The sequence below is a fragment of the Pseudorasbora parva genome, chromosome 23, assembly GCF_024679245.1.
Source record: "Pseudorasbora parva isolate DD20220531a chromosome 23, ASM2467924v1, whole genome shotgun sequence".
Classification (NCBI taxonomy): Eukaryota; Metazoa; Chordata; class Actinopteri; order Cypriniformes; family Gobionidae; genus Pseudorasbora; species Pseudorasbora parva.
In genome coordinates, this window is record NC_090194.1 from 16,765,545 (window position 1) to 16,792,683 (window position 27,139).

Below are 27,139 nucleotides of genomic sequence, written 5' to 3' on the forward strand. Positions count from 1 at the left end.
TCAGAACAAGCCAAAGATGACCACCAAAGGAGGATCACAAATGACAAATATGGATGGTAAAAAAAAAAATGTAAACGAATGCTTGATCAGCAATACAATGACTTATGAAGTGAAAGTCATGTACCTGGTCTACAACGCAGGCCATCCGAAGCGAGTGTTTGGCCTTGTGGACACACGCAGGTAAATTTAGGGGAATGTTTGTTAATTTGTGGAGCTGGCAGGCACATGAAGGAACAGCCTCCATTCTCCATCTTCTCGTTACACCAGTTGGTCCCTGTTTTAGAGAAGACAACAATACCTGGTTACTACAAAAATCTTGCCAGACTCTTCATGGTCAAATCACAGCTTAAAAGACGTCAAGGCTTCTGTTGCTTCCAAACAAGGGAAAAGTTGAGGAGTCAGAGAACAAAATAAACAATTGTTTGGTACTGTACCACACAAACAAAATAAACAACTGTTTGGTACTGTACTACACACCAGACAGCTGAATTAACTCATGGTACACAATGATGTCCTGGGGTTCGTTGAGGTTGCTGGCCAGCACAGATACATCAGATCCTGTGAACTTGTTCGCAACATAGATGGCCTCATTCTCACCGTCTGTCCAGAACACTCGATCCTGGGAAGGGGGAAAATAGTGAGATAAGAGAGGAAAAACTTTGTTTGTACAATCAAAATCAACAAATGCTCACTTTAATTCTATATCACAATTTGATGCATTTTCAAGACTACAGTAGTAGCTCAATTTTGGCATGATCCATTTGACATATTGATTCATAGGAACTAATAAACGACAATGGGCATCAGGTCTCAAGAGTATCATTTTTATCTTGTATAGTGTGTCAGTGGACAACAATCGATGCTGCAGCTGCAATGTTTCACAATGTCACGACAGTACGAGTAGCATGTCAAATTATTTGGGTTCTAGACGTCGGTTCCATCACACCTGTGACTATGACCAATAAGACCACCCGAAGCTCTTCAGTACACCGCTTTCAAACATGGCGAAACAGAAGAGACGTTGGTATTGGTGCTGGTGGAATTGCAATGAAGGTTCATGAAGCTATGACAACAATACTTCTACCTATATGATGTTTTCTTGAGTGACTACCACAAAGTAACATTTAGGCACTTCAGCAACCCAGTGTGTAATGGAATAAGTATTAGGCTAGTACAACCTTTGATTACACTCTTGCTAATTTTGCCTTCTCGATGACATCACACATCATTAAAGATGGCTAGCAATAATTGGTCAAGAAGAAACATGTGGTCAGGAGCCAACATGTAGTCTGCCAATGTTCTTGTCCACGTCAAGAATTTAAGAGTCAAAAATCACAATTTTGTGACTATCAATTATCAACTAGTTACTACTAGACAATCACAGTGACAATATTTTGTACTCTGAACCTGGCATAAGTTGTCAGTTTTAATTGATCTTGTTAGTGTACCTCAAAAACAGTAAGGGCAAAAGGGTGGGCCAGGTAGTCTGGTGACTGTAGCACCTTCCGGCGGTTGTCTCCATTCAAGTCTACACTACAGAGCATGTGCAGCTTGGAATCCACCCAGTAGAGTCTTCCCTTGATCAAATCTACAGGACAAGAGGCACGATAAGGGTTAATACATGATTCTGTCTGGCTGCTAGTTGGTCGCACAACACCAAAGTCAAAAGAGCTCACCCCCCATTCAACTGGAGTCCTTCAGAGTTTTCAAAAATGTAACAGGCAAGGCCTTCAGAATCACTTGAAATCTAATTCTGGCATGTGAAATGCAGGCATGTTGGAGCACGGTCACTTCTAGTCTGTAGGACTGTGGCCCTCCAGGAACTGAGTTTGACCAGAGGACCAGGAGGACCACAGTCCAGCTGTATCGATTGTCCAAATGCTTCCAACAAACCCCAACCCATAGATGTCTAACTTCACTCCTTGAGGGCCATAGTCCTGCAGAGTTTAGTTACAAATCTGCTCCAACACACCAGCCTGTAGTTCTAGCAATATTCAAATATTCTCTGGGCCTTTTAGGAGCGCAGTTTGACACCCCTCCACTAAACACAAACAAACTGGCAAACGCCACTATAGTTTCTGGGAAAGCAGAATACCCTGATTGCATAGGTAGCCAACCGTGCTCCTGGAAAGCTAGCACCCTGAAGAGTTTAGCTCCAATCCTAATCAAACACGCATGAACCAGCTAAAATCAAGGTGTTCATGATAACTAGAAAAATAAAAATCTGAAGGTCTGTTGAAGTAGGGTCTTCAGAAAGGTAGCCTTCCAGGAGCAGGTTTGACTATAGATTTTTACCCCTGCCTTATGAAAAAAAAAAAAAAATTAAGTAGGTGAAACAACACACAAAACTTCACACACCAAGAGTGATTCCATTGGGCCACTGAATGTCTGTCTCAACTAGGACCTGTCGGTCATTCCCGTTCATACCAGACTTCTCAATCTTAGCTGGCTCGCCCCAGTCTGACCAATACAGGAATCTGAAATTGGAGGACAATCATGCAATTATCTGAAATGTATCATATCTTAAACCAGATTATCACTTAAAATGTTTTAACTAAACAAATCTGACAACTTTTAGTGGAAATGTTTTGATAATACCCATTCCAATCAATTTACCCTGAAAGAGGATCTACAGCAATAGAGGCTGGTTCTTTCAGGCCGCTGTCAAAGAGCACCTTCCTCTTGGTCCCATTGAAGTTGGCCACAGCTATACTCTTACTGCCCAGGTCTGACCAGTAGATGTTTTTGTAAATCCAGTCCACTGCAATCCCAACAGGCATCTGAACATTGTCAATCACTTTCGTATGACTTGCTTCCTGCTTATCCAATACTGTGCTGCGGGGGGACAAAAGAGCCAAATCACCGTGCAAATATGGGTTTTTAAGCCATCTAGTAGTTGGGAGAACAAACATTTCTAACATGTATGCATGAATACTTATTCATAGTAGTTACTATACAACTTTGCTCTAGTTTAATGCCAACAGCATTTTTACCTAAAAATTGCCTTCTGCCCCAGGTCAGCCCAGAATATCGTCTGCTGAATGAAGTCGGCATCAAGAGCTACTGTGTTTCGCAGCTGTTCCACAATCTGAGTATATTCACGGCGCTCCAGGCCTAGTTTGCGGATGTCTCTTCGATTGGTGAAAATAAGACAGGGCTCTTTACCTGTAAAATCATGAAGATGAGAACCATAAATGCAGGATTCAAAGTCATCTTAAATGCCACATAATGTCTGTAGCTCTAAAATGTGGTCTTTAGAAAGTCTGTTATATTATATTATATTATATATTATATTATAATATTTATATTATATTGACTGTATACCTTTGTTTTGTAATAAAATTAGCATTCGATTCTTAAAAAAATGTACTTGCTTAAAACAGCAGATAGCTCTGTTTTCGACACTTTCAAACTAGTAATGGTGCATTTACACTGGATTGAAGTGGGTGGTTTTTAAGGAATTCCAATGGGAACCAAGCAATGTGGCTTTTGAGGTCATTCAAGAGCATTGAAATACTCACCTTTATGCTTAATGTCAAGCACCAGATGGGAGTCCATTGTTGTGAGGCACAAGCAGTGATGTCGTATTTAAAAATGCAGATTATGCAGGAGCTTCTGCAAAATTTTGTGCTTAAATCATATTGTTTACATATTGGATGCCGTGCAGTTGTTTTGCACATTAAATATTGCAGGTTGGATGCTTTCATTGGGAATAGGCTAGTTGGGTTTACAAAAGTTTTGGCATTCAGAAACCAAGCTTGTATCTTGTAATTGTGTGTATATTGTAACTCAAGCTGGGGCAGTTTCAAAGCAATCCATTTAATTTTTATACTTGGAGTGTTTATGAAAACCAGAAAAAAATTCTTGAGAAATGCATGTACCACTGTTACAGCACCACATGAATAACTGATTCTGTATGTTTGAATTACTGAAAATAAATTCCACTGCCACCATCGGTGTGCATTAAATTTTCAATAACTCTGTCATCAATTATTCCTTACTTGTTCGAATGGGAAACCCAATGTTTAAAACAAGTACAGAACTTGATAAGCTCTTACCTACAGCCTTGCACACTCCAGTGGTGGGGTCCATCTGATAGCCATTGTGACACTCACATTTGTAGCCCCCTTTTAGATTTATACATATCTGACTACATATGCCAGGGTTGAGGCACTCATTGACATCTGTGGAGAAACAATCATAGTCTTAGTTCCTGTTGAGGAGAGCAGTCTCAAAGATCCATTTTGAGGACCCATGATAAATCAATAAATTCATTTTTAGACTACATCGGAACAGAATGTGAGGCTATTCATACCACCGCAGGTCTTGCGATCGATGAGCTGGAGTCCTGGCGTGCAGTCGCACTCATAGCCAATCGTCAGGTCGCGGCAGATGTGCGAGCAGCCTCCGTTATTGAGCAGGCATTCGTTCATATCTAAAACAAAAGGTGGATGGCCGTGTTATACACTTGGAATGTCAATGCGGCCCAATCAGAGGAGATGCGCGGATACAACATGCTGAGATTCGCGAGGGATCAATAATCCAGAGGCCTTCCACATGATGAACATCCTCAATGTCCTTGAATCGGGTTTGAAAACATGGAGCGTGCTACTCTATATTGACTCCATGCTGGACAAACGTCCCATAACATTTTATAGCTTGAATGACTGATGTTTTGAGCCCGTCACCGAGTCGTGGATTACAAAATAAGCCGTGCTTGTTCTAAATAGCAAAAACAGTAACAATTTCTGTCCTCTGTCCACAAACTGTATATGTGCATGGTATCCTATAACAGCCAAAAAGAAGAGGCTAACAGATATTAAAGCATTTTCATGAATGGTGTCAAAAAATCCTGATGTAGAAAGTGACACATACAACAAGATGTAACTTAAGGCTCTCAAAGAATAAAATACAATAGCTGAAGTTAAACATTCCCTCTTTTTTCAAATTTGATTCAGTGTTCACATCCAAAGTCAGAAATGTATCAAAATAAAATCTGATCCCATTTTTAAAGGATTACTTCACCAAACAAATATATTTGGTAGCACTTTATTTACAGTCCTGTTTCCTAAAGTTCATATGTACTTATTATAGTTACAATAACTGGGTAAAAACTAGGTACTAACCTTGAACCTACCCATGAACCCAAATTTAACCCATGAAGTTACCTTATATTACCCAGTACTTTCTTAACAAGCAAGTGTACATGCTGTACAAAAAAAGAGCAACCAGATATTTTGGTAATGGTAACCAAACAATTTTTATGACCACGGACTTCTATTTTATGAGCAAATTATGACGATTTTTTTCGGTGAACTGTCCTTTTAAGCTCAAAGATCTGGATTATTAGAGTCCCATTGTGATCCATTTCAAGGTCTTTTAGCGTCAACTGTTTAGTCGCTGATGTTGAGAACTAAACCAATCCCGCAACAGACACATCAAGAGTAGGGCAGAATTCCTATTTGGCATCCCTCTTATCTGTCCCCACGGTCCATTCACACCCCTAACATCTGGAACAGTTTAAGCATTTAGGTCAAAACATACAGCTTGAAACGATTTACTCACGCAAACTTTTAGACTCAACAACGCTGTCTAACAGACTACTGTCGTAGTGTGTGAACTAATCATGCTGCAGGTTCTCCCTCCTGATGCTTCAGTCAGCACACTACACACTGTTCTGATCAAAGCAATGACATGCATTAGAAAGACTTCTTGCTGAGGTCACTTTAATAGTCACAAACTGAACTATGTCTGGTGCCCTTAAAAAGGTTAGTTTGCCCAGAAAATGTTGTCATCACTCACGCTCATGTCGTTTAAAACCCATAAGACTTTTGTTCATCTTCAGAACACAAATTAAGATCTTTTTGATGAAATCTGAGAGATTTCTGTCCCTCCGTTCACAGTTACCCAAATGAAACTTTAAAGCTTCAAAAAGTTCATAAAGAGATAGTAAAACTAATAATCCATATGAACTGAGCGGTTTAGTCCAAATTTTCTGAGGAAACGTGATTGCTTTGTAGGATAAACAGATTGAATTCAGGCTTTTATTCACAAAAACATTCCTCAACTCACACATCAGTTGTGGTAAACGAAAGCTCAAGCATGTTCGCTTGATGTGCGACAACCAATGAGGTTCATTCTCATGTTCCGCAGCACATTTGAGCTTAATAATTCTGCTCAATTAATGCAGAATTAACTGCTCAATTTATTTGGATTAGTTTTACCATCCATTTTTTGAAGCATCAAATTTTCAGTTGCATAGCTGTCAATGGAAGAACCGAAAGCTCGGAGATTTCATCAAAAAGATCCTCATTTGTGTTCTGAAGATGAACAAACGTCTTAAGGGTTTGAAATGACATGAGGGTGAGTAATGACAATTAAAATTGTGGGTGAACTGTCCCTTTAATTGTGCTTATTTGCACATTAAAAAAATGATTTTTTTTTTTTTTTTCGATTTAAGAGTAATCTACAATGTAACTTATTGCAGCTTAACATCCTACGTTTTTTTGGTATTTATACTAGTCAAATGTTAGACTTAATTTATTGTTAATTCTGATGTTGGGGAAGTTGGAAATTATACATCAAATAAAAAAATTCTAAAAACTAATATATAATTAAATTAGGTGACAAGCACAGAAATTGCACACTTCTAAGAATAAACATTTCACATACACAATAAACACACATTTAATTATAGGACACACAAAGCATATTTCATTCACGGCTTTACGTGCACTAGTGATAGAACTTCTCGAACATTTTTAGATTTACGCAGAAAACACTCATGTCAGAAAGCTCAATGGTCTTTGCTAAGGAAAAGAACAGCAAAACTCTTGTACGTACTGCACTCTTTGATGGGTTCATCGCTCCAGTCAGGACAGTCACGGTTCTTATTACAAACTTTACTCATCTCAATGCACTCTCCACTCCGACACTTGAACTGGTCAGGACCGTTGCACTGAGTTACTGAGCAAACAGAGAACGAGAACATCAGTTTCATTCCTTGAAATAAATCAAACAAAAATAAAGGATGAGAACTAGCCAAAACATGTCAAATGATAATGTAGAGCGGCAGTTGTCAATTGATGGGTTGTGACCCAATATATAGGATAGCAATTCTGCTAAAAAATGCTAATAATATATTCATGCATAGATTAGATAGCAAAATACACCATGTTTTATGCTGGTGGATATATAAAACTCTGCTTTCATATTCCGCCTATGTAATAAAAATTCATATTACTGGGCTGTTAAAGGGTTACTTCACCCAAAAAATTAATGTCATTAATGAATGAATGAAAAAATGAATGAAATTCATGTCATTAATGACTCACCCTAATGTTGTTCCACACCCATAAGACCTCCGTTCATCTTCTGAACACATTTTAAGATATTTTATATTTAGTCCGGGATCGTATGCAAGTGTATGCACACTATACTGTCCATGTCCAGAAAGGGAATAAAAACATCAAAGTAGTCCATATGTGACATCAGTTAGTTAATTTTGGCCCAAAAATAACAAAAACTACAACTTTATTTAGCATTGTCTTCTCTTCCGCGTTTGTTTTCAAACCTCAAATAAAAGATTCAAATGACTCAAATTCAATTAATTTGGATTGCGTGCCAAACTGCCAAAATCACGTGACATTGGCGATCCGAAACAAAAATCAATTGATGCTTCAAGAGATTCTAATTAACTAACTGATGTCACATATGGACTACATTGATGATGTTTTTATTCCCTTTCTGGACATGGACAGTATAGTGTGTATACACTTGCATACGATCTCGGACTAAATATAAAATATCTTAAACTGTGTTCCGAAGATGAACGGAGGTCTTACGGGTGTGTAACGACATTAGGGAGAGGAGTTAATGACATCAATTTCATTTTTGAGTGAACTAACCCTTTAAGGGTAATATTAAAAACTTTCTTGGATTTTAAGGACACTTGTCACTTTTCCAGTTGGAGCATTCTGAGCAAATGTTTTTCAGTTCAATGGACTCACAGTTTTTGCAGTTGACTTCATCTGTGCCGTCTGGACAATCTCGGAATCCGTTGCACTGTCGGCTGCCATGGATACAGCTGCCGTCATCGCACTTGAACTGGTCGGGCCTGCAGGTACGGGCAGCTGCAAATGACATGGACAAACAGAGGCCTGCTAGTTAACCAAAAACCAGAAGCAAGAACAAGCAGAAAACAAAAGGTCATGCTTCCATAACAAGAACAGGAATGCACAGTATACTCCAGCCATACATTTTTAAAACAAAACCAAACAACCCCAACAAGGAACTTACAGCAGTTTTTTTCGTCGCTGCCATCCTTGCAGTCTGGGTCCCCGTCACAGCGCCACTTCCTGTGTATGCATTCCCCAGAGCTGCACTGCATCTCACTGGATGAACACTTAGCTGGCGGCGTTGGGTTGCGGCCGCAACGCTCTGGCGACTCATCTGATTGGTCCTGGCAGTCCACATCGTCATCGCATAGCCAGCTTCTAGGAATGCACGTATTGTTCCCACAGGGGATTTCACTGGGGCCGCAGGAAGCAGGAGCACAGTCCTGTTCATCGCTGCCATCACCGCAGTCATCTTCACCATTACAGACAAAATTACGAGAGACGCAGCGACCGCTGGCACAAGTGAACTCCAGAGGGGCGCATGTAATGTTACCTAATAAAGCGACAAGGGGAAAACATGTGATGCAGCTGTCAAAAAGGCTAGACAAGTGTTTCAGAATTTCAGAACAGTCGTTTGGAGAAGGGCAAATAACATGGAGATCTCTGAAAATATCAAGTAAATATAGCAAGGTTCAGCGCTGGGAAGATTGATCTGTATTTAAGCTGGGTCATTAATGTAGTGTACCTAATACAAAATGTACCTAATACAAAAAATATATTTTTGTATTAGGTGCTTTCTATACTGAGAAAAGACAGAAAATGTATTTTTGTCTCATGGGGATGAAAGACAATAATTCCCAGAATGCGTCGCTGCCACTCCCAAAGCCACAGCTGCTGAATCACTGATCACTTTCCCACAGCGTTCATCTTCATAAAAACAGTTCAGTTAGTGAACAGACACTACAATTAAAAACTGAACTTGCCTGTTCAATATATTGTGATTTAGCCGCTGAGGAAGTGTCAGCACAAACGCAGCAGGAGTCAGATTACACACATCGTGATGAGCTGAATGAGTTCTCGTGATGAGAGCTGAGGTAAACGCATTTTCAGTTCATGCCTTATTTATTATATTATAATATATATTATATATTATATTATATTATATACACCCTGCAAAATAAATGCAAAAAACATGCAAAAATAAAATGCTAAATATATAAATAAAAATAAATGTATAAATATTTGCATAAATAAATACATAACTGAATAAATAAATGCATAAATGTAAAAAAAATCTATCTATAAATGCACAATAAATAAATGCAAAAATAAACGCATAAATGCATGTGAATAAATAAATACATAGATGCAAAATAAATAAATACATAAATAAATTCAAAATAAATACTGAATAAATAAATGCATAAGTGAATAAAAAAATAAATGCAAAATAGATAAATGCCTAAATGCAAAATAAATAAATAAATGCACACTAAATAAATGCATAAACGCAAAATAAATAAATAAATAAAGCATAAATGAATAATTGAATTAACAAACGAAGACATTTTTTTCTCTTTGAAATTATTGTAAAATCTCTGACTTCCAGATGTTTGTGTCATACGGAGCCCCGTACATGACATGCAGTAAAAAAAACTAGTAGGCTAAATCATGCGTACAATTTACTAATTTGTTCCCTCGATTTATAAATCATGCGCACATTTATTTAATTTGTTCCCTCGATTTGCCAAATCATGCGCACTTTTTACTATTTCGTTCCCTCGATTTAAAATTGTGCGCACTATTAACCAATTCGTTCCTTCGATTTGCTACATTGTGCGCACGATTAATAAATCGAGGGAATGAAATAGTTTGCACGATTTATCTTTTTTTTCTTGAGTTTAAGAAATTGCATTTGATTGGAACTGGATTACAAATTTGTCTATAAAACAAATTGACCTATCCTAGCCTAATTCAAAGGGCTTTAAAGAAACAGTTGAGATTACAAAATTCCTTTGGTTTCCTTTGGCTCTTAATGACTAATTTCCAAATATTGCCTTTACATGCAAATCAGCAGGAGATGAGGCAAGCAAAACAGGAACTGAAACTGATTGTAAGATGCGGTTCAGCCAGTGTTGTGTCTAGTGACTCACCACAATTAATCTCGTCCTCTCCGTTGTCACAGTCTCTCTCACCGTCACACTTCCAGAAGACGGGAATGCACTGCGTGGAGCCGACACCACAACTGAACTCGTTCACTCGGCAGGTTCTTGTGTCTGGGAGGAAAAGCCAGTCAGGACCATATGACTTAATTAAATATACACAACAGATTTGACAACTTTACAACTATTTGGTGAATGCTTAGGCCAGTAATGCTGGAATTTAGCCTTCATTTATTAACTGCACTCCGCAGATGATGCTTTTACATAATTGGTGAAACTGTGCAAAATAATCCATTCTAAGTGCTTGCCAGGCTTAGCATAAAACAAACATTGTTTTACAACACATGCCATGGGTGTAAACCTTCACACAGAAACAACCTTTAGCCTGATGTGAACAATTAGGTCGAAACATTTATCCCTTTGGCAACCCTCCAATGGCTAAGAGAAGTTGGCAACTCATAAACACGAGAGGAAACTTAATATCAAAGGAGGAATGGTGCTGTAGGTCTCTTGCGTAATCCATGAAACCTTTGATATTTTACACTTTAAGGCCGAACCATACAAGCATAACCTATCCGTCAGAGCAACGGCCCGCTGCATGACAAAGTGACGTGAAATCTTCAAAGCGTTGCTTGTGAGTCTAGAACCGCCCGTGTGCAAACGTTCACGAACACGCACACATTGTTGATCCCTTTCCATTTTCTGCTGACTAACTTTCCAACAGCTGGTCAAACAAGACTAGATTATAGAGAGCAGCCATGCAGAACTGCACGTACGCCGATACTTCTGCACTGGACTGTATAGAACGTGCATCCACTGTATGTTATTAAAGCAATAGATCACCTTTTAAACCCCTGTCGTAATGTGCTCCAACCCCTCACCTTCAAACTAATCTTGCCATTCTATGCAACAGAACAAGGACATGCAAAAGACGCAGAATGTTGTGCTTGTCGTGCTTTTGTAATGGATGCCATGTAAAATGTTAAACCAACGCACAGGAGTGTTTCTAAATATAAATCACATTTGTGATAAGACTCACAAGTTAAAAATAAACAGGGAATTGTATTGGTGTCGCTTTCAAGGGTAACTCTGAATTTATGACCCACTCAGACAGGGTTCATGCAGCGAACCACAGTGAAGGTGAATAAATATGATGCGTTCGTGAAATCTGACTTACGGCACATTTCGATGCTTTCGTCTGAGCCGTCCTCACAGTCTGGTTCACCGTCGCACTGCCATCTCTTGGGAACGCACTGTCCACTGCGACACACAAAGTCCACCTCGGCACAGGTCTTCCTCACTGAAGTGGTCAAGAAAATGCAAACATTACAAAACCTGCTTTTTAGTAGAATTAACACATGACTAAAGCAAAGAAAAACAAGACATACACACAAAAATGCCAATTGAAGAGTGCTTGAAATGCTTGCCAATGCATTTCCAAGCAAAGATTTAGAAAAGCTGTTTAGGAGTTGTACATTTTAGACTTTGGCAAATAGTTTGATGACGTAAGAAGCAAATAATACAACTTTGAACCATTTCAGAAATTATTTAGGCTGCATTTACATTGTTCAAGTGACCCAATTCCAATCTTTTCCTCCCATGTGGCACATCGGATATGACCCATGAACAAGCAAGGAGAAAAAAGCACATGGTTTATGATATTCTCAGATCGGTCTCAGGCCTCATTCGTATGTAGAAATAAATATTTTGAATCGAATATGTGCACGCAAGTGGACAGACTGGATATTTCTGTGTCAATGCGAGTTGTATGTCATTGAAAAAGCAAAAGTGATGAACAGTCACATGACTATTATCAATGGCGCAAAGGCGGACGAACGCTCAACCCAATATTTTGGTTGTCTTTGGTCATGTACCGAATAGAAAACCCTAAGCACTCGCAATCCTTCCCTTAGAACCCACACTTTTTTGACGTAATGACAGACAACATAATGATGCTTTGACAGTCAGGTAGAAGTCCGTCAGCTGCAAAGGGGGCATTCACAGAAACCCTTCTGAAACATAAAATGGGACATTTGGCCATTGTCCACAAGACCACAAGTGAACATGAAGTCTGTCATTTGGGACAGAGCCTTTAAAGGGATAGTTCACTTTAAAATGAAAATTCTGTCATCCTTTACTCACCCTCAAGTTGTTTCAAACCTGTATGAATTTCTTTCTTCAGTTGAACACAAGGGAAGATATTTTGAAGAATGTCAGTAACCAAACAGTTAACTAGAGCCATTGACTTCCATAGTATTTTTTTTTCCTACTATGGAAGTCAACGGCTCCAGTTAACTATTTGGTTACTGACATTCTTCAAAATATCTTCCCTTGTGTTCAGCTGAAAAAAATATATTCATACAAGTTTGAAACAACTTGAGGGTGAGTAAAAGATGACAATTTTCATTTTAAAGTGAACTATCCCTTTAAAGATGGTGCAGAAAGTATAATTTCGTCTGCATCCATTGCACCCGTTTTTACCTCATTTTAGTCCAACGCTTTTCCGGGTCAGTACATCTACCGTGGGTTGTTTGGCCAAGTATATTGTGTAAATATTGGACATAGGAGACTTTTAAAAGATGCAAGCTGGTTGTCAAAAATATCAGATATAGTCAACAAAGCAGAATTGGCCATAAAGACAGAATTGGGCATGTAAATGTGGCTTGAAGTAGTTGTTCACCAAAAAGAGAACTTCCATTGACTGACTCATTTTCCTCTGTGAAACTATTTGTGAATAATGTTCACACTGCTCTGTTCCACACAATGACTGCATACAGTGACTAGCTGAAGCCACACGAAGGCTTTGAGTTACATAAATGGTATGATATGGCAATGCATAAATATTTTTGGAAGAAATTAACATTTATTCAGCAAGGTGACAGTAAAAATATAAACATTGTTTCAAAAAATGCTGTTATTTTTAACTTTCAAAAAATCCTGAAAAAAACGTATACATTAAAATATGAAGCAGCACAACCAGTTTCAATATTGAAGATGATAAGTAATGTTTCTTGAGCATCAAATCAGCATATCCGAATGATTTCTGAAGGATCATGTGACAGTCTAGTGCTCAAAGTCAAGTGTGACCACCGCGGCATAATTCTGCTCTTATCTATTATAAGGAAAAGCAATAACCTCTGCTGTAAATCTCTGCTGAGTTCACAGACTACGCATTTTTGCTTAATTCAGCATTGGATATTGATTTAAAAGAAAGCCCTTCAATCCTAGAGAAGCACTTTAAGATGGGGCACTTTGAATCCCACAATATGAGGTAAAGAGCAGCTCCCTCCCATCTCAGACACATTCACAGTCTCTTCATGTCTACTCAGAGCACAAGTGCTCCTCAGAGCAGGAGGCCTCCTACGGACAGAATGGCAATAGGAGACGGAGCAGTGCAAACTGACAGGACACACATTCTCGACACAGGGCTGAGTGTTTACTGCCACTGCTGGGATACAGTAAACGACGTGGTGTCTGGAGATTCCTGAAATGGATGCATAGCCCCCGCTCTTTGCTTTTGGCTTTATTTTTTACTCCAGTCGATGTGAATTCACGTTCCAGTTGCATTCGATGTTCTCGTTATCCCAGCTGTAAGGCTTGCGGTACAACCTTTACCTATACAGTATCAACAAGAAGCCATCTAATATTAACCTTTAAAATCTGTCATATACTTATTATATTAAAAAAACGGATTGGAATAAAAAAAAAGTTGATCAATTAAGATTGTTTAAAATGTTTTTGGAAGAAATCAGAAAGACTTTTTTTTGGCTCAAAACAGAAATATTGTGAAATATTGCTATAATTTAAAACACCTGCTTTTTATTTTAATATAGTTAATGCCCTGAGACTTCAGTCTCACATGATCCTTCAGAAATCATTCTAATATGCTGATTTGATAATCAAGAAACACTTATTATAATCAATATTGAAAAGTTGTGCTGCTTTATATTTTTGTTGTGATGGATGCCCAAAATGGATTAGCATTCAAAAGTTAAAAGAAAGAAAAAAATATACAATAAATACTTTTATTCAGTAACAATGAAATTGACCAAAAATAACAGTAAAGACATTATAATCATAAAAAGATTTCTATTTCAAAAAAATCCTGTTCATTTTACGAACGTTACTAATAACGGATCAACAATAAATGATAACTGAGCATCAAATCAGTATATTAGAATGATTTCTGAAAGATTATGTGACACTGAAGACTGGATTAATAATGCTAAAAATTCAGAAATTATATTTTAAAATAGTTATTTTAAATTGTAATAATTTTTCACTATATACTGCGTTTCTGATCAAATAAATGCAGCCTTGGTGAGTAGAAGAGACAAACAGTATTCAAAACTTACAATTAGTAGTGCACATAATATATTGATAAGATTCATGATAACATATTGTGAAGATTATATAATTAGATTCAGTTATAAAATATATGTTTACACCATTTAAGGTTGTTACATTGTACTTACTCAAATAAATACTTATAATTAACTGCATTTACTATAGAGTTATGGTTAGGGTTTGGTTTCAGGTTAGTTACTTGTAATTATGCATTTTTTACTGTTATTACTATAGTGCGTACGTGAAGTAACATGTAACAACGTCACCTTACAATTAAGTGTTACTACATTGTAATCATAGTCATCTATGCATACATAATTACTGTATTTTTGCAATTCCCATTTAATTTTGTAATGTAAAACGGGACATTCAATAAGGGAAAAAGAAACGCAGTTTTTCTCAGTCAAAATGACCTCAAAGAAAGCAAAAGAGGATCTGCCACCCTCAGGAACTTAATCTAAGAGTCGCTGTTGAATACTTAATATTTCATATTTCAAAACATGTTTTCATAATGTTGAATATTCCATTCTATATTTTGTAAGGGGGGTTCAGCCTTCCCAGAGGAAACACCCCTGAGTAAAAGGTGAAGAGGCCTAAATGAGAACACTTGGATCCAAAAAAAGACTCCAGCTCATCGTATCTGTGCCGGTTCTCGTCTGTAATTTCTCTCATATCAATGACCCAGTTAGCAGATGAGTGTTAGATCACCCTCATGGGACAAGCTTTAGACATAAAAAACACTTATTATGCAGACATATGAGAGTCAGACAAGTAACTGTAGATCATCAATATTTAAATTTTGCTGCGTTGTCCAACTGCATGCCAATCAGTTTATGCAGCCATTATGACAGATTACCCAAGGGTTACATCAGCTCTTAAGATCAGGACTAGTTTGACTGTGAATCAGGGAAATCACACGCTTGCATTACACTAGCTTGTAGGTGTGGCTATTCTGGCGTACATCAAGTCGAACACGCCCACAAGTCAGAACAATGACGGATGTTGTGCCATCGAGCTGATGTAATTCTCAGATGACTCGTTTTGAGCTCTCTCTCACACACACACACACACACACACACACACACACACACACACACACACACACACACACACACACACACACACACACACACACACACACACACACACACACACACACACACACACACACACACACACAGAGACTCACCGCAGGACGTTTCATCGCTCCCGTCCGAGCAGTCCATGTCGCCGTCACACTGCCACACAGATGGAATACACCGGCCGTTCCCACACTGGAACTGAGACTGCTCACATTCTGTTCTGGACCCTGCGAGGAAGACATACAGAATTGGCCAAATATCAAGATCTGTACATAAACGAAAATCATCCTGCATCCTTCTAGAATAAGGAAAGGGCAGGACTTGATTTTGTTCATGGGGAATTGATTGAATGGTTGCAGTTTGCTATATGGCTTTCAGCCATTTCCAAACATTTCATATGCTATTTCCATACCAGTTTTGTTCATAACACAAATTCTGTGTATTCTATGAAAAAAAATCTTTTGTCATGTGGCTATACTTCTTTTTACTGTAAGAAAATGCAATTATGGTGTTGTGTAAGAGCCAATAACCTCTCTCATGGCCTGATCAAAAACAAGCATTATTTTCTGCTAGCTTTTCTTAATCAATTAGCACTGTCAGTCAGCTTAATTTTTAACACATTGTATGATATAAAAACAAATGTTTTTCTGAGCTAGCTTGCTACACAACGGCTAACTGAAAACACAAAGGCTGCATCCGAAATCACATGATTCCCTACAATATATATTAGGCGAAAAATTGTATGTAACAATAGATGTCTGAATTCACAGTACTCATTAAAGAGTAGGCAAAAAAGTACCCAGATGTCCTACGTCTTCCAGTGAGATTCTGAAGTGTGCATACAACGGACATTTTACTATCCCATCAGGCCACGGGAGAGAATTTGTGAATGGCAGTGAAGCAGTGCAACTGACGCTGGGAAACATGATAATGGCAACATGGTGACTCTGTAGTACGTCCGTATTAGTACATATCAATACTAAAAAAAACTTCACAAAGATTTTAGCGAAACTTTGTAACGGAATTATTCAAAATTAGTCAAGAGTATACGATTTCAGACGCAGACAGACTATTTAAGAGGCCGTTTACACAACACTGTTTGCAACTAAAACAGAAGACTTTATGCATTTTGGCCGTTCAATTAGCTACATGACAACAGCGTTTTGGAGGCCTAAAAAAGCAAGCTTTTTAAAACGGGTCTCAAAGTGCAAGGTTTTGAGAACAACACCTTTACAGTCTCCATGTAAACAATACAAACTTGAATCGGTGAAAATGCTGACGTCATCCATCTATTGGCCTAGCATGCATAATACAGCCTTTTTAGTAATTTTCGCAGATTCATGTGACTATTTGATACTTGATACACATGATACTTTTGACTAGGGCTGCACGATAAATCGCAATAAAATCGGCTGCGATAATTGCATGCGCAGCTTCTCAGAGCAGCACGGCTGTGATCAGTAGTAAACGCTGAGCCAGAGGGCGCTCTCTCGCAGGGAACTCCAAGTATATCCCGCAGAAGTACAATAGTCACATCATTCAAGGAAATCGCTATAGCTATGAGCATCATATAATTGGTGAGCTGAATAAACATATTCAAACGCTTTGATTAAACATGACTGCTTCTCATCGTTGGAACGATGTTTGGCGCGTGTTGCTTTTTCAAATGCATGTTATAAGCAACTCAAACTTGCAGTGGTTTTAAATGGAACAGCATTTACTACTGATCACAGAGCCGTCCTACACTGACAAAAGCGCATAAAAGATCATCGCAGCCTTCGCGATTTGATAATCACGATAAGCCAAATCGCATTAAGCATGTTTTAATGTAAACTGCGATATATCGTGCAGCCCTAATTTTGACAACGTTTTTATCTGTTTTTCCGTTGTTGTTTAAACATACCCTAAATGTTTAGTTTAACCATTTTACCTAACTAACTAACAATAAACTCAAATTACATTTTCACTATTACAAATACTACATACTCTAAAGAATTTCTATAATTACCAATCTTGCACTGAATACCCATATAACAAGTTCCAACGTAATGGCTTTTTTGGAAAACCTACTGAAATCTACCAACAGGACCATGCTAAACAACAATAACCAGCCAGACATCAAATCAACCAATTCTTTTATCTGGCCAAATGCTAACAGTGAGTGTGTTCATGAAACCTGTTAGAAAAGGGTTATTTTTACAACTCTGTTTGGTGCCACTTAACGGTTTGAAAGTCCTCAGTATTGAATCTGTGAACAGACCAACATAACCTTTGATAATGACAACCAAAACATTTTGAAAGGTCTCTGCAAACCGAACCCAACTGCTTACATTTTTCAAATAATCTGACTAGAGAGAACATGATTTGAGCAGAGTGCAAAGGACCTACAGCGAAGTTATAATGCTCTTTGTGGAAGATCTGACTTGATGCACATTAAAAAGGTACGTTTATAGAACTTAGGCGCGTTAACTGCGAACCAGATAGAAATGGCTTCTGGCAAGACTAATAGTCTTCAATTACAGTGCATATTAAATCTGGAATGAGAAAGTCATTTAAAATGTACACCGTTAAAACCGCCATTTCTGGCCAAAAATACCACAAATAAAATGAATACAAATCTCTTAATAAAATGGACTGCATGTCTTCTAAATAGGGGACAGAGCAGCCAGTCATTTGAAACAATGCAGTCACTTCATAAGCACCAACTTATGACATTACTTTGGGTAATCTTATGTGACTTGCCGGCCATTCAGTCTAGATCAGTAAGGAACACTGTCAATGCTAATTAAAGCTGTACCACTTCATCAACCTACTCTAAATAAATGAAATGTCTCCAAACTAGCTATAGGCTTTAATATGCATGTTTTACAGTTTCAGATTACGGTTATCAGGCTGTGTAAATGCATGACAGCTGTTCTTGACCATGACCGCATTTCAGAATCTTCTCACAGCTGCATGTGTGATTTCAGACAATGGCTCTGTTCTGAATGGAATACTATAATTTAGCCATTTCTAATTATTCGGTGGGACTTGTCCCCCTCAATGTCTGTGGTGTTCACAGCCCTGGGGTCCATTCTTCATGCATCTGAAATTATTTAACAGGTCCCAATCTTTTATTCTCTGGCTAATCTAATTCTTTAAATGAATTTGCGGATTGGATTAAGTTATCGAAGATAACTGTGCGTTCGTGTGTTCACTGAAGGTGGCAGATGCATTGATACTCGAAACCACGATCAGCTACACCTTTTAAAGGTGTTAGGAAGAACCCCATTTTGGGTTTCACAGTGATGCCATAGAAGAACCATTTATTGGTTCCCCAAAGAACCGTTTTGTGAATGGTTCTTTAAAGATCCATTTTTTTCTAACCATTTTATAGTCTAAAAAAATTTTTTTGCACTACAAAGAACCTTTTTTGCAATGGAAAGGTTCTTTGGACATTAAAGGTTCTTCGAGGAACCTTACACCCTGCAAAATAACCATTTAAGAACCTTTATTTAAGAGTGTATGCAGCAGATGGTTAAAGCCACCTGCCAAAAAAAACTTGACAAATAAAAACATTTCTGGACCTTTATAAGTAAACAGTCAAACGACCAAATCAACATAAAAGTTAAGAGATAAATGAATGATTGTTTTGATGGACATGATTCCCAATTATTTATATTTGCGATTTTATAGTATTTGTACACCCTTTACATTTTTATTTCAATGTTGTAATTTAATTTTTTATTTAATTTGAAACAGATTTGTAACGTGACAGTATTTAAGTTTCTTAAGGGTCAAGATCAAATGATCTGCATCTCTTGCGCTGCATTAAGAAATTCCATAATATCAGTCATCACTCAAATTAATGCAGGCCTCAGATTAACTGCACAACGCCTGTAAACCTCCAATAAAATTATAAAGCAATTACACAACAAAAATCACAACATTTTAGCCTACAAGCAGAGACAGAACTTGCCAAAGGCAAAGGAGATTTATTCTTTCATATCTGTGCAAGTAAAACATTTACTTGACTCTCAAAGCTCTGATTCATCAGAATATCTAATCTTTGCGTGATTGCTGACAGATGCTGAGAATGCCTTAATCTAAAGCTACACTGGACCATTTGGATCAGCCGGACCTTAAACCTCAAAACCAAACCTTCCTCATATCAGCATTACATACTCCCTTTTGAGGGAAATATCAAGAACTACTTCCTTGAGATGAAACCCATTTGTCTTTCCTTACCAGCAGAATGATGCCACTTACTCCTAACTGTCATTTAGCAAATATTTTTATGCAAAAACATCTACAGCACCTCTCATTAGAAGGTCAGGCCTGAATGGAGTAACTTGAGGTTAAGGACCTTGCTCAAGGGCACAATGGAGACAGGTCATGGATAAACTGCTGGGGTTTAAACCAACAACCTTTTAGTTACCAGCTCACTAAGCCACAGCCACCCTAAACTTGTACTTGCAGTTCAAGCGGAGATGTTGAAATTTAGCAAAATTAGTCATCTCAGTAATCTGAGATTCCCAAGTAATAGCTAAATCACAGAGGTAGACAAAGTACACAACTCTATTACGTGAGTAAAAGTACTACTGGTCAAATATTACTACAATATTACAAATGTTACACGTGAAAGTTCTAAAAACAAACTGATTTTTACTGAAGTAATAGTACAGAAGTATTTGTTTTCAAAAGTACTTAAGTACTTTACATTTTTTATGTCAACGCATTGTTTTATTATGATTGCATTGTTGTATAAATGCACATTATGCCATCATAGTTTCAGCCAGTCAATGATGCTCCATCTGACATGCTAGCATACGACTAACTTAAACTCATATAAATACTTGTATAAAAATGACAAAGCTCTTTATATAGCTGCTGTCCCTTTAACGCTGAATGCACAGATCCAATATACTGATACACATCCGATATTCTCCCAACTTTACTCTTCTGGTTCTCCCAGATGTTTACATTTTTAACATTTTATAAGACATGCATCAAATATGCAAACTAAACTAAACTTGATTTTAGTTAAAAACTGAAACATACTTTCAAAGTATGACTAATGGGTGCACACACTGTTCCAAGGAACCATCTTCATCCATTTTGCTATGAACTGATCAGCGTTTAAAAAAGGTTGAGAAACTTTATATGACCTTATAAAAGTGTTTCCTGATAGACCGTCTGCAACAACAACAACAAAAAAAACGTTTTAAAGAAGGGGAAAAAAAATCATCCACCGACTTACAAAGCTGCTACAGAAACGACTTTCTACTTCGAGGACCTTGATATAAATGTAGTGGAGTAAAAAGTACAATATTTGTCTTTTAAATGTATTGAAGTTAAAGTCAAAGTTTCACGAAACAAATAATACTTAAGTAAAGCACAGATACTCAAAAAGTGTACTTAAGTAGAGTACTCAAGTAAATGTACTTAGTTACTGTACACCAGTTTGTTTTAGTGGACTAAAAAAATACAGTGATGTTAGTTTAGGTCAATTACCGAAACAAATGGTTCTTTTTAGTTAATTACAAACACTTTTGAATCAAAGTGGTGTTGACAAAATTCCCACTGAAACAGGAACACTGGGCAGGACATATCCTTTAAAAAAAAAAAAAAAAGCTAATTAGTTTATCACAGCTCGACCAGAGCCGTCGAGCTCGGTAAAGCCGCAGTTTCCTCCTAATCTCTAATTTTTTGTCCTCCTGATCTCCTCCATATCGCTTTAAAATAAAGCATTCTGTGTAGAATTCCAAAGTGTATGATATATTTTGTTGTCTGTGCCGAATCAGACTCGTGCATATCCGCTCTGTGCTCACATCTCTGGACCGTGCGCACACTGTGGGAAACCAACATGAACCCAGACTTCATTTGTCCCAGTGGAAAGCATTATTTACACTGTCTAAATTGTTCCCTATCCAATATATAGTGCACTGTGTGCCGTTCACCATGTAGAAAATCGTAAACGTGTGAACAAGTGACCCAATTCAGCCACAGCTTCAGCGTCTCTTTATAATGTAGGGGGCGGGACTCTTCAGAAAATCTGATGAGAAGCTGAAGTGCCAAAATCACTGATCCATATAGTGTTGCCAAACGATCCGACCGCAATACTAAATTGAAATTTTGGAATTCGGCATTGAAATTTTAAAAATGTTTTGAGCGCTGCTGAGCGGAATCGTAAACACCGAATGGCCTGAATTGTACTCAAACGCTCATCAAATATGTCTGTGACTGGCTACAACGATCAGCGCTTCACAAACATCCCGTAAATATACTAGGGGTGTCCCCGACTAAGGATTTACACATTCGAATCCGAATTGTCGAATCTCTCTATGGTTGACTAATAGTCGAATCATCTATGCGTGTGTGAATGGTAACATTTTAAAGTCGCGATCAAAATACAGAACATCACACAAATATATAAAAGAACATTTTGATAAATAAACCTAAAAAAATACCTGCCTAGAGAGGAAAAGAACACGTTGAGTGCGTTTACATGCACGTTCTTAAGCCGATTGTGCCTAAAGAGGGTCACACACCAGACGGGAAGCGCAGCATCTCTGGTATCTCCATAGACAGTAAAAGGGTATCTCACACCAGATGCGCACGTTAAATACGCGCACTCAATTTTGAATCGACTTCTGACAGAAGGGATGCACGATGGGTGTATCTTGTAGCACAGGGTGAAATCAGTAATATGTACATTGACGATTTGAGGGAAATATAACATACATTTAATATAAAACCTCTGTGAAAAATGGTGCTCTGTGCCGTGGCAGGATTTTACAACTTCCTGAGTCGCCGCGGACAGGTGCCGAATGCTGCCCCCGGTGTGTGTACATTCATTGAAAACAATGTGTTTGAATTTTAAAGGCACTGCGTGGCGCTGAGCTTCGTGCCGCGCCATGTCTTTAAAATATTGAGCACCCCCATATTGCCAAAATGGTATGATCCTCGTTTCATAACACCCGCGACGATTTTACTGAGATCGGTGGTCGAATCCAGTTCTGCATATTGATGCCTTAAATCTTTGACTGTTCAGGGTCACTCCCCTAAAATATACATCAATGATGTTTTTCACAGAGCACTTACACAGATACACACAGAGCATTTGAATGCAGGCGTCTATCAGCATACCAGTCCACTGCTCGACGCCTTTTTGTGCTTTCAAACGCTCCCGCTTTCAAAACACTTTTGTGTGCATTCAAAAGCTCCTGTGTGTTGATCATAGTAGCCAATCACAAGCACATCCGATGAGCGCAATGGCCAGTCAGAGGTGTTTACAATTACAGCTCAACAGTGCTCAAAGCATACAATTTTTTCAATTTCAGTAACGTTACCGACTTGGTAACGTGGTACTTGTGACAACTTTAGATTCATATCGGTGGAAGGGAAAGACTAAGTTTTGAATGACTACATCCAAATGCATATTGACATGGTTTTGGAGCACACTACCTAATAACATATATTCTAGGGGTGTCCATGGTTAACCGATTAACCGTTAAAAATTGCGTAACCGAGTGAAACATTTTGCTCGGTTAAGTGGCGTCAATGACGTGCTTTGAATTTAGTTGTAATATATTTTTGCACCCCTAGAGACCGACAGAGCGCTCCCAGACATTTTTAATTTCCACAAGAAGAAGTCATGACCAGCTTTCTAAGCGGGCAAAGAAAGCGTGGGAGCACTTTAAAAATGAGAGTGACGGGGCAAAATGCAAGTATTGCAATGCAGTGCTTACCGCATTTTTCAGGCTATAAGTCGCTCCGGAGTATGAGTCGCATCAGTCAAAAAATGCGTCATGAAGAGGAAAATAAGTCGCACTGGACTAAAAGTCGCATTAGGGCAGAAGCAGAGCGGGAGCCGCACGCGCTGTGCATAACGGATCAGAAGAAAAAGTTTGAAGTGAGAAACTTGTGAATGACTAGAGAAAAGCAGAGGTTACTTTAATTGTAATGAAGAAAACAAAAAAGCTAATCGCGGACAAAGCAAGATATGGCCAGAGCTGAAGGAACGAGTCCACAGATGCTTGAACTCTCTGCTGGGAGAGGCTCAGCCACGCGAGTCAAACGCTGCGTGAATCGTTCTCGGCTGTATATTTTACTACATGCCCTAATCATGCAGGCGCCCTCGCAGCCACTTGCTTTGCTCGTGAACTGGAGCGCATCTCATCCTAATTTACCAAGAAACTCAGCGTACGCCTCACAGACATGAAATATATCTTAAGAAAGCTTGAAATGTCTTTTAACAATTTAAAACAAAAAGAAATAGGCTACTCTCTGATTATGTAATCCATGATGTGCATTTCCCTCTATAGGCGCGTTCACTACGGAGATGGCGGTCGTCAAAATAATAAACTAAAAATAATAACCCTGATGCACACTATGGTTAACCGAGTATTAACCGCTAAGGGCCTCGGTTAACGGTTAATGAAAAAACTTGAAAACGTGCAGCCCTAATATATTCATACTAAAAGACAAAACTTTTAATTTTGATTTCATGGGGACTTTAACTAGCCTCATAGAACAGTAGTTCAAGTTACTTAAAGGCTAAGTTCACCCAAAAAGGAAAATTATTTCATTAATTACTTACCCTCATGCCTTTCCAGATCCATTAGACCTTCGTTCATCTTTGGAATATAAATTAAGATATTTTTGTTGAAAGCCGATGGCTCAGAAAGGCCTCCATTGGCAGCAATGACATTTCTCTCTTAGTCAAGACCCATAAAAGGCACTGACGTTGTTAAAAAGCTCATCCAACTACAGAAGCGACGAGAATAGTTTTTGTATTAAAAAAACAACCAAATAACTTATTGCTGATTTTAAAACACAGCTTCCTAAGGCTTCAGAGCTTAATGAATCAGTGTATCCATTCATGATTCGATCAGTTGATTCAATACACTGATTCAAAACGGTTCGAAACTTCACGAAGCGGTGTTTTGAAATCGCCCATCACTATACAAGCAGTTATTTTGTTTTTTTGCTAACAAAAACTTCTCTCGTCGTTTCATAAAATTATTTTAGTACCACTGTAGGTGAGAAGGGCTGTTTTTAAACAACGTCTTTAATGCCTTTTATGGGTCCTGGGAGAGAAAAGGACATTGTTGCCAATGAAGAACTTTCTAATTTCAACAAAAATATCTTAAATGTGTGTTCCAAAGATGTACAGAGGACTTACGGCAAGTAATTATTGACAGAATTTTCATTTTTGGATGAACTAACCCTTTAACTAAAAAAACCCTCAAAAGAACAGCTGCTTTATGAGAAATAGGTTTAGCTTAATTACTCAGTCCTTAAAGGGCTAGTTCACCCAAAAATGAAAATTCTGTCAAAACTATTCTCGTTGCTTTATAAAATGATTGTAGAGCTACTGTAGTGAGATGGAGTTTGGAACAACGTCTTTAGTGCCTTTTGGGTCTTGAGAGAGGAAAATACATTGGTGTCAGTGAAGGCCTGTCTGAGCCATCGGATTTCAGCAAAAATATAGCCTATTTATTTGTGTTGCAAAGATAAACGGAAGTCTACAGGTGTCGAACGACATGAGGGTAAGTAATTCATGACAGAATTTTCATTTTTAAATGAACCAACCCTTTACTATGATAATATTAAGCATACACAATATGAGTTATGTTGGAACCGGAAATAATCAAGCCTAAAAAAATAATCGTTAACCATTAAGAAACCTCAATCCTGTAATGCCATCCTATAGCACATGCCTAGTTTACATTGGGTATTAATTAGTTTAATGGGGGAAAAAACTTAGAACGCAAATACGCGTTTAAGTAAACGCCCCCTTAAATTGCACCGAGTTGTTGCGCAAGAACGCGTCTATAGCACATTGCTTGGATTGTGTAGATCACATTCATAAGCAAGTAGGCTATATTAACCGAACTCTTAAAAGTAGAATGTACCCCGAAGCTAATAAACAGGCCAAGCAAACCGCTGCTAGAATACAGGCGGGCATACGCGTTTCGCACGCGCTTCACCTGTTTCATTACCGCAACCAAACACGCCTCGTTTCTTTATGCGTGCGTGCTCGAGGACTGCGATACTAAATAAGCATTCTAAACGAAACATTGAAAGACTATACGTTTTAATAACAGGCCTATATGATGCATGAATAAACGCTTATACCTTAGAAGGCGTTGGCGCAGATGTTCAGCTGCTTTCAAAACGCGCATGATTAGCTATATTTAAAAAGGGAAATTATATCAGTCAATTAAAAAAATACCTTCAATGATGTGTTTTATAGTGGGGATTACTATATAGCTACCATTTGCAAGGGCCTATACATTTAGACGCATTTTAAATGAGCGAGCGATCAATGGCCATCCAATCAAACACATTTACTCCACTGAAAGAACCACACAAACGCATTATTTCCCATGAGATAAAGTACTAATGATACCAAGTAGCTCCGTTTATTACATTTAAATCCCCTCTGAGAATTAGACTGCAACATTGTAACCACAGACGGCTGTGAGAACGCGGTATTGTTCTATATGATCTTCCCATGGCAACCATTGTTACAATCAGCGTTCTAAACACTCACCGCGCGCAGATCCACACAGCTGAAGACATACTGGCAGGACGAGAAGCCCCAGGATAGACGTGACCATTTCGCGCTAGAGCTGAACGATGTGCTGTCTGTCTGTGGCCTCGTCCCTGATATTGTAGCACAGCCGATATGTCTTCGCGGAGCAAACAGAAAGCAGTGTGATCCACGGGCTTTTATCTCATTTAGGCAGTTCCCCGGTCAGTCTCTCCACACGAGCGAAGCGGTCACCGCAATCCATGTCCTAATTTAATGAGAGCGCGAACCTGCAGCGAATAAACGTGCCACTGCCAAACACAGGCGTGTTTTTTCTCTCCTTCAACATGTCATTTACACATTGTTAACCCTTTCTTTGCCATATCACCACATCTTCCATTCAAACTGCCTTACACGCTCTTGACGGTTTGACAGGGCTTTATTCTGTGTAAGTTTTATTTAGTTTAAATCGAAGGATAGATCAATAGTTTTGGTACCACACCAAACTATTTAGTAACTTTTGAACGTCACTAATTATCTAATTATGAAAAATTTAAGTTTATAATCTGATGAAGAGCAACAAGTACTGACTGAGAACATTGTTGGCTCATCTATATATATATATGTATATATATATATATATATATATATATATATAGATGAGCCAACAATGTTCTCAGTCAGTACTTGTTCCTCTCTCTATATATATATATATATATATATATATATATATATATATATATATATATATATATATATATATATATATATATATATATATATATATATATTCAAATATATATATATATATATATATATATATATATATATATATATATATATATATATATATATATATATATATATATTCAAATATATATATATATATATATATATATATATATATATATT

General features: G+C 37.9%; 1 protein-coding gene across 2 annotated transcripts in view; it reads right to left on the reverse strand.

Moving 5' to 3' along the window:
- Positions 1-26,576, reverse strand: part of vldlr (very low density lipoprotein receptor) — a 33,883-nt gene extending 7,307 nt beyond the window's left edge. The window contains exons 1-15 of one of the 2 annotated variants that reach the window (XM_067432919.1): positions 26,249-26,576; positions 15,816-15,935; positions 11,457-11,579; positions 10,271-10,393; positions 8,299-8,670; positions 8,010-8,132; positions 6,844-6,966; positions 4,316-4,435; positions 4,059-4,184; positions 2,994-3,165; positions 2,617-2,835; positions 2,359-2,477; positions 1,449-1,588; positions 478-619; positions 125-274 (exon numbers count right to left, since the gene is read on the reverse strand). In XM_067432919.1, the coding sequence (XP_067289020.1) occupies positions 125-274; positions 478-619; positions 1,449-1,588; positions 2,359-2,477; positions 2,617-2,835; positions 2,994-3,165; positions 4,059-4,184; positions 4,316-4,435; positions 6,844-6,966; positions 8,010-8,132; positions 8,299-8,670; positions 10,271-10,393; positions 11,457-11,579; positions 15,816-15,935; positions 26,249-26,315 (2,239 nt within the window). In that variant the 5' untranslated portion in view covers positions 26,316-26,576. The remainder of the gene's footprint in view (positions 1-124; positions 275-477; positions 620-1,448; positions 1,589-2,358; positions 2,478-2,616; positions 2,836-2,993; positions 3,166-4,058; positions 4,185-4,315; positions 4,436-6,843; positions 6,967-8,009; positions 8,133-8,298; positions 8,671-10,270; positions 10,394-11,456; positions 11,580-15,815; positions 15,936-26,248) is intronic. The other variant, XM_067432920.1, reaches the window with a different exon arrangement.
- Between the last annotated feature and the right edge of the window lie 563 nt (positions 26,577-27,139).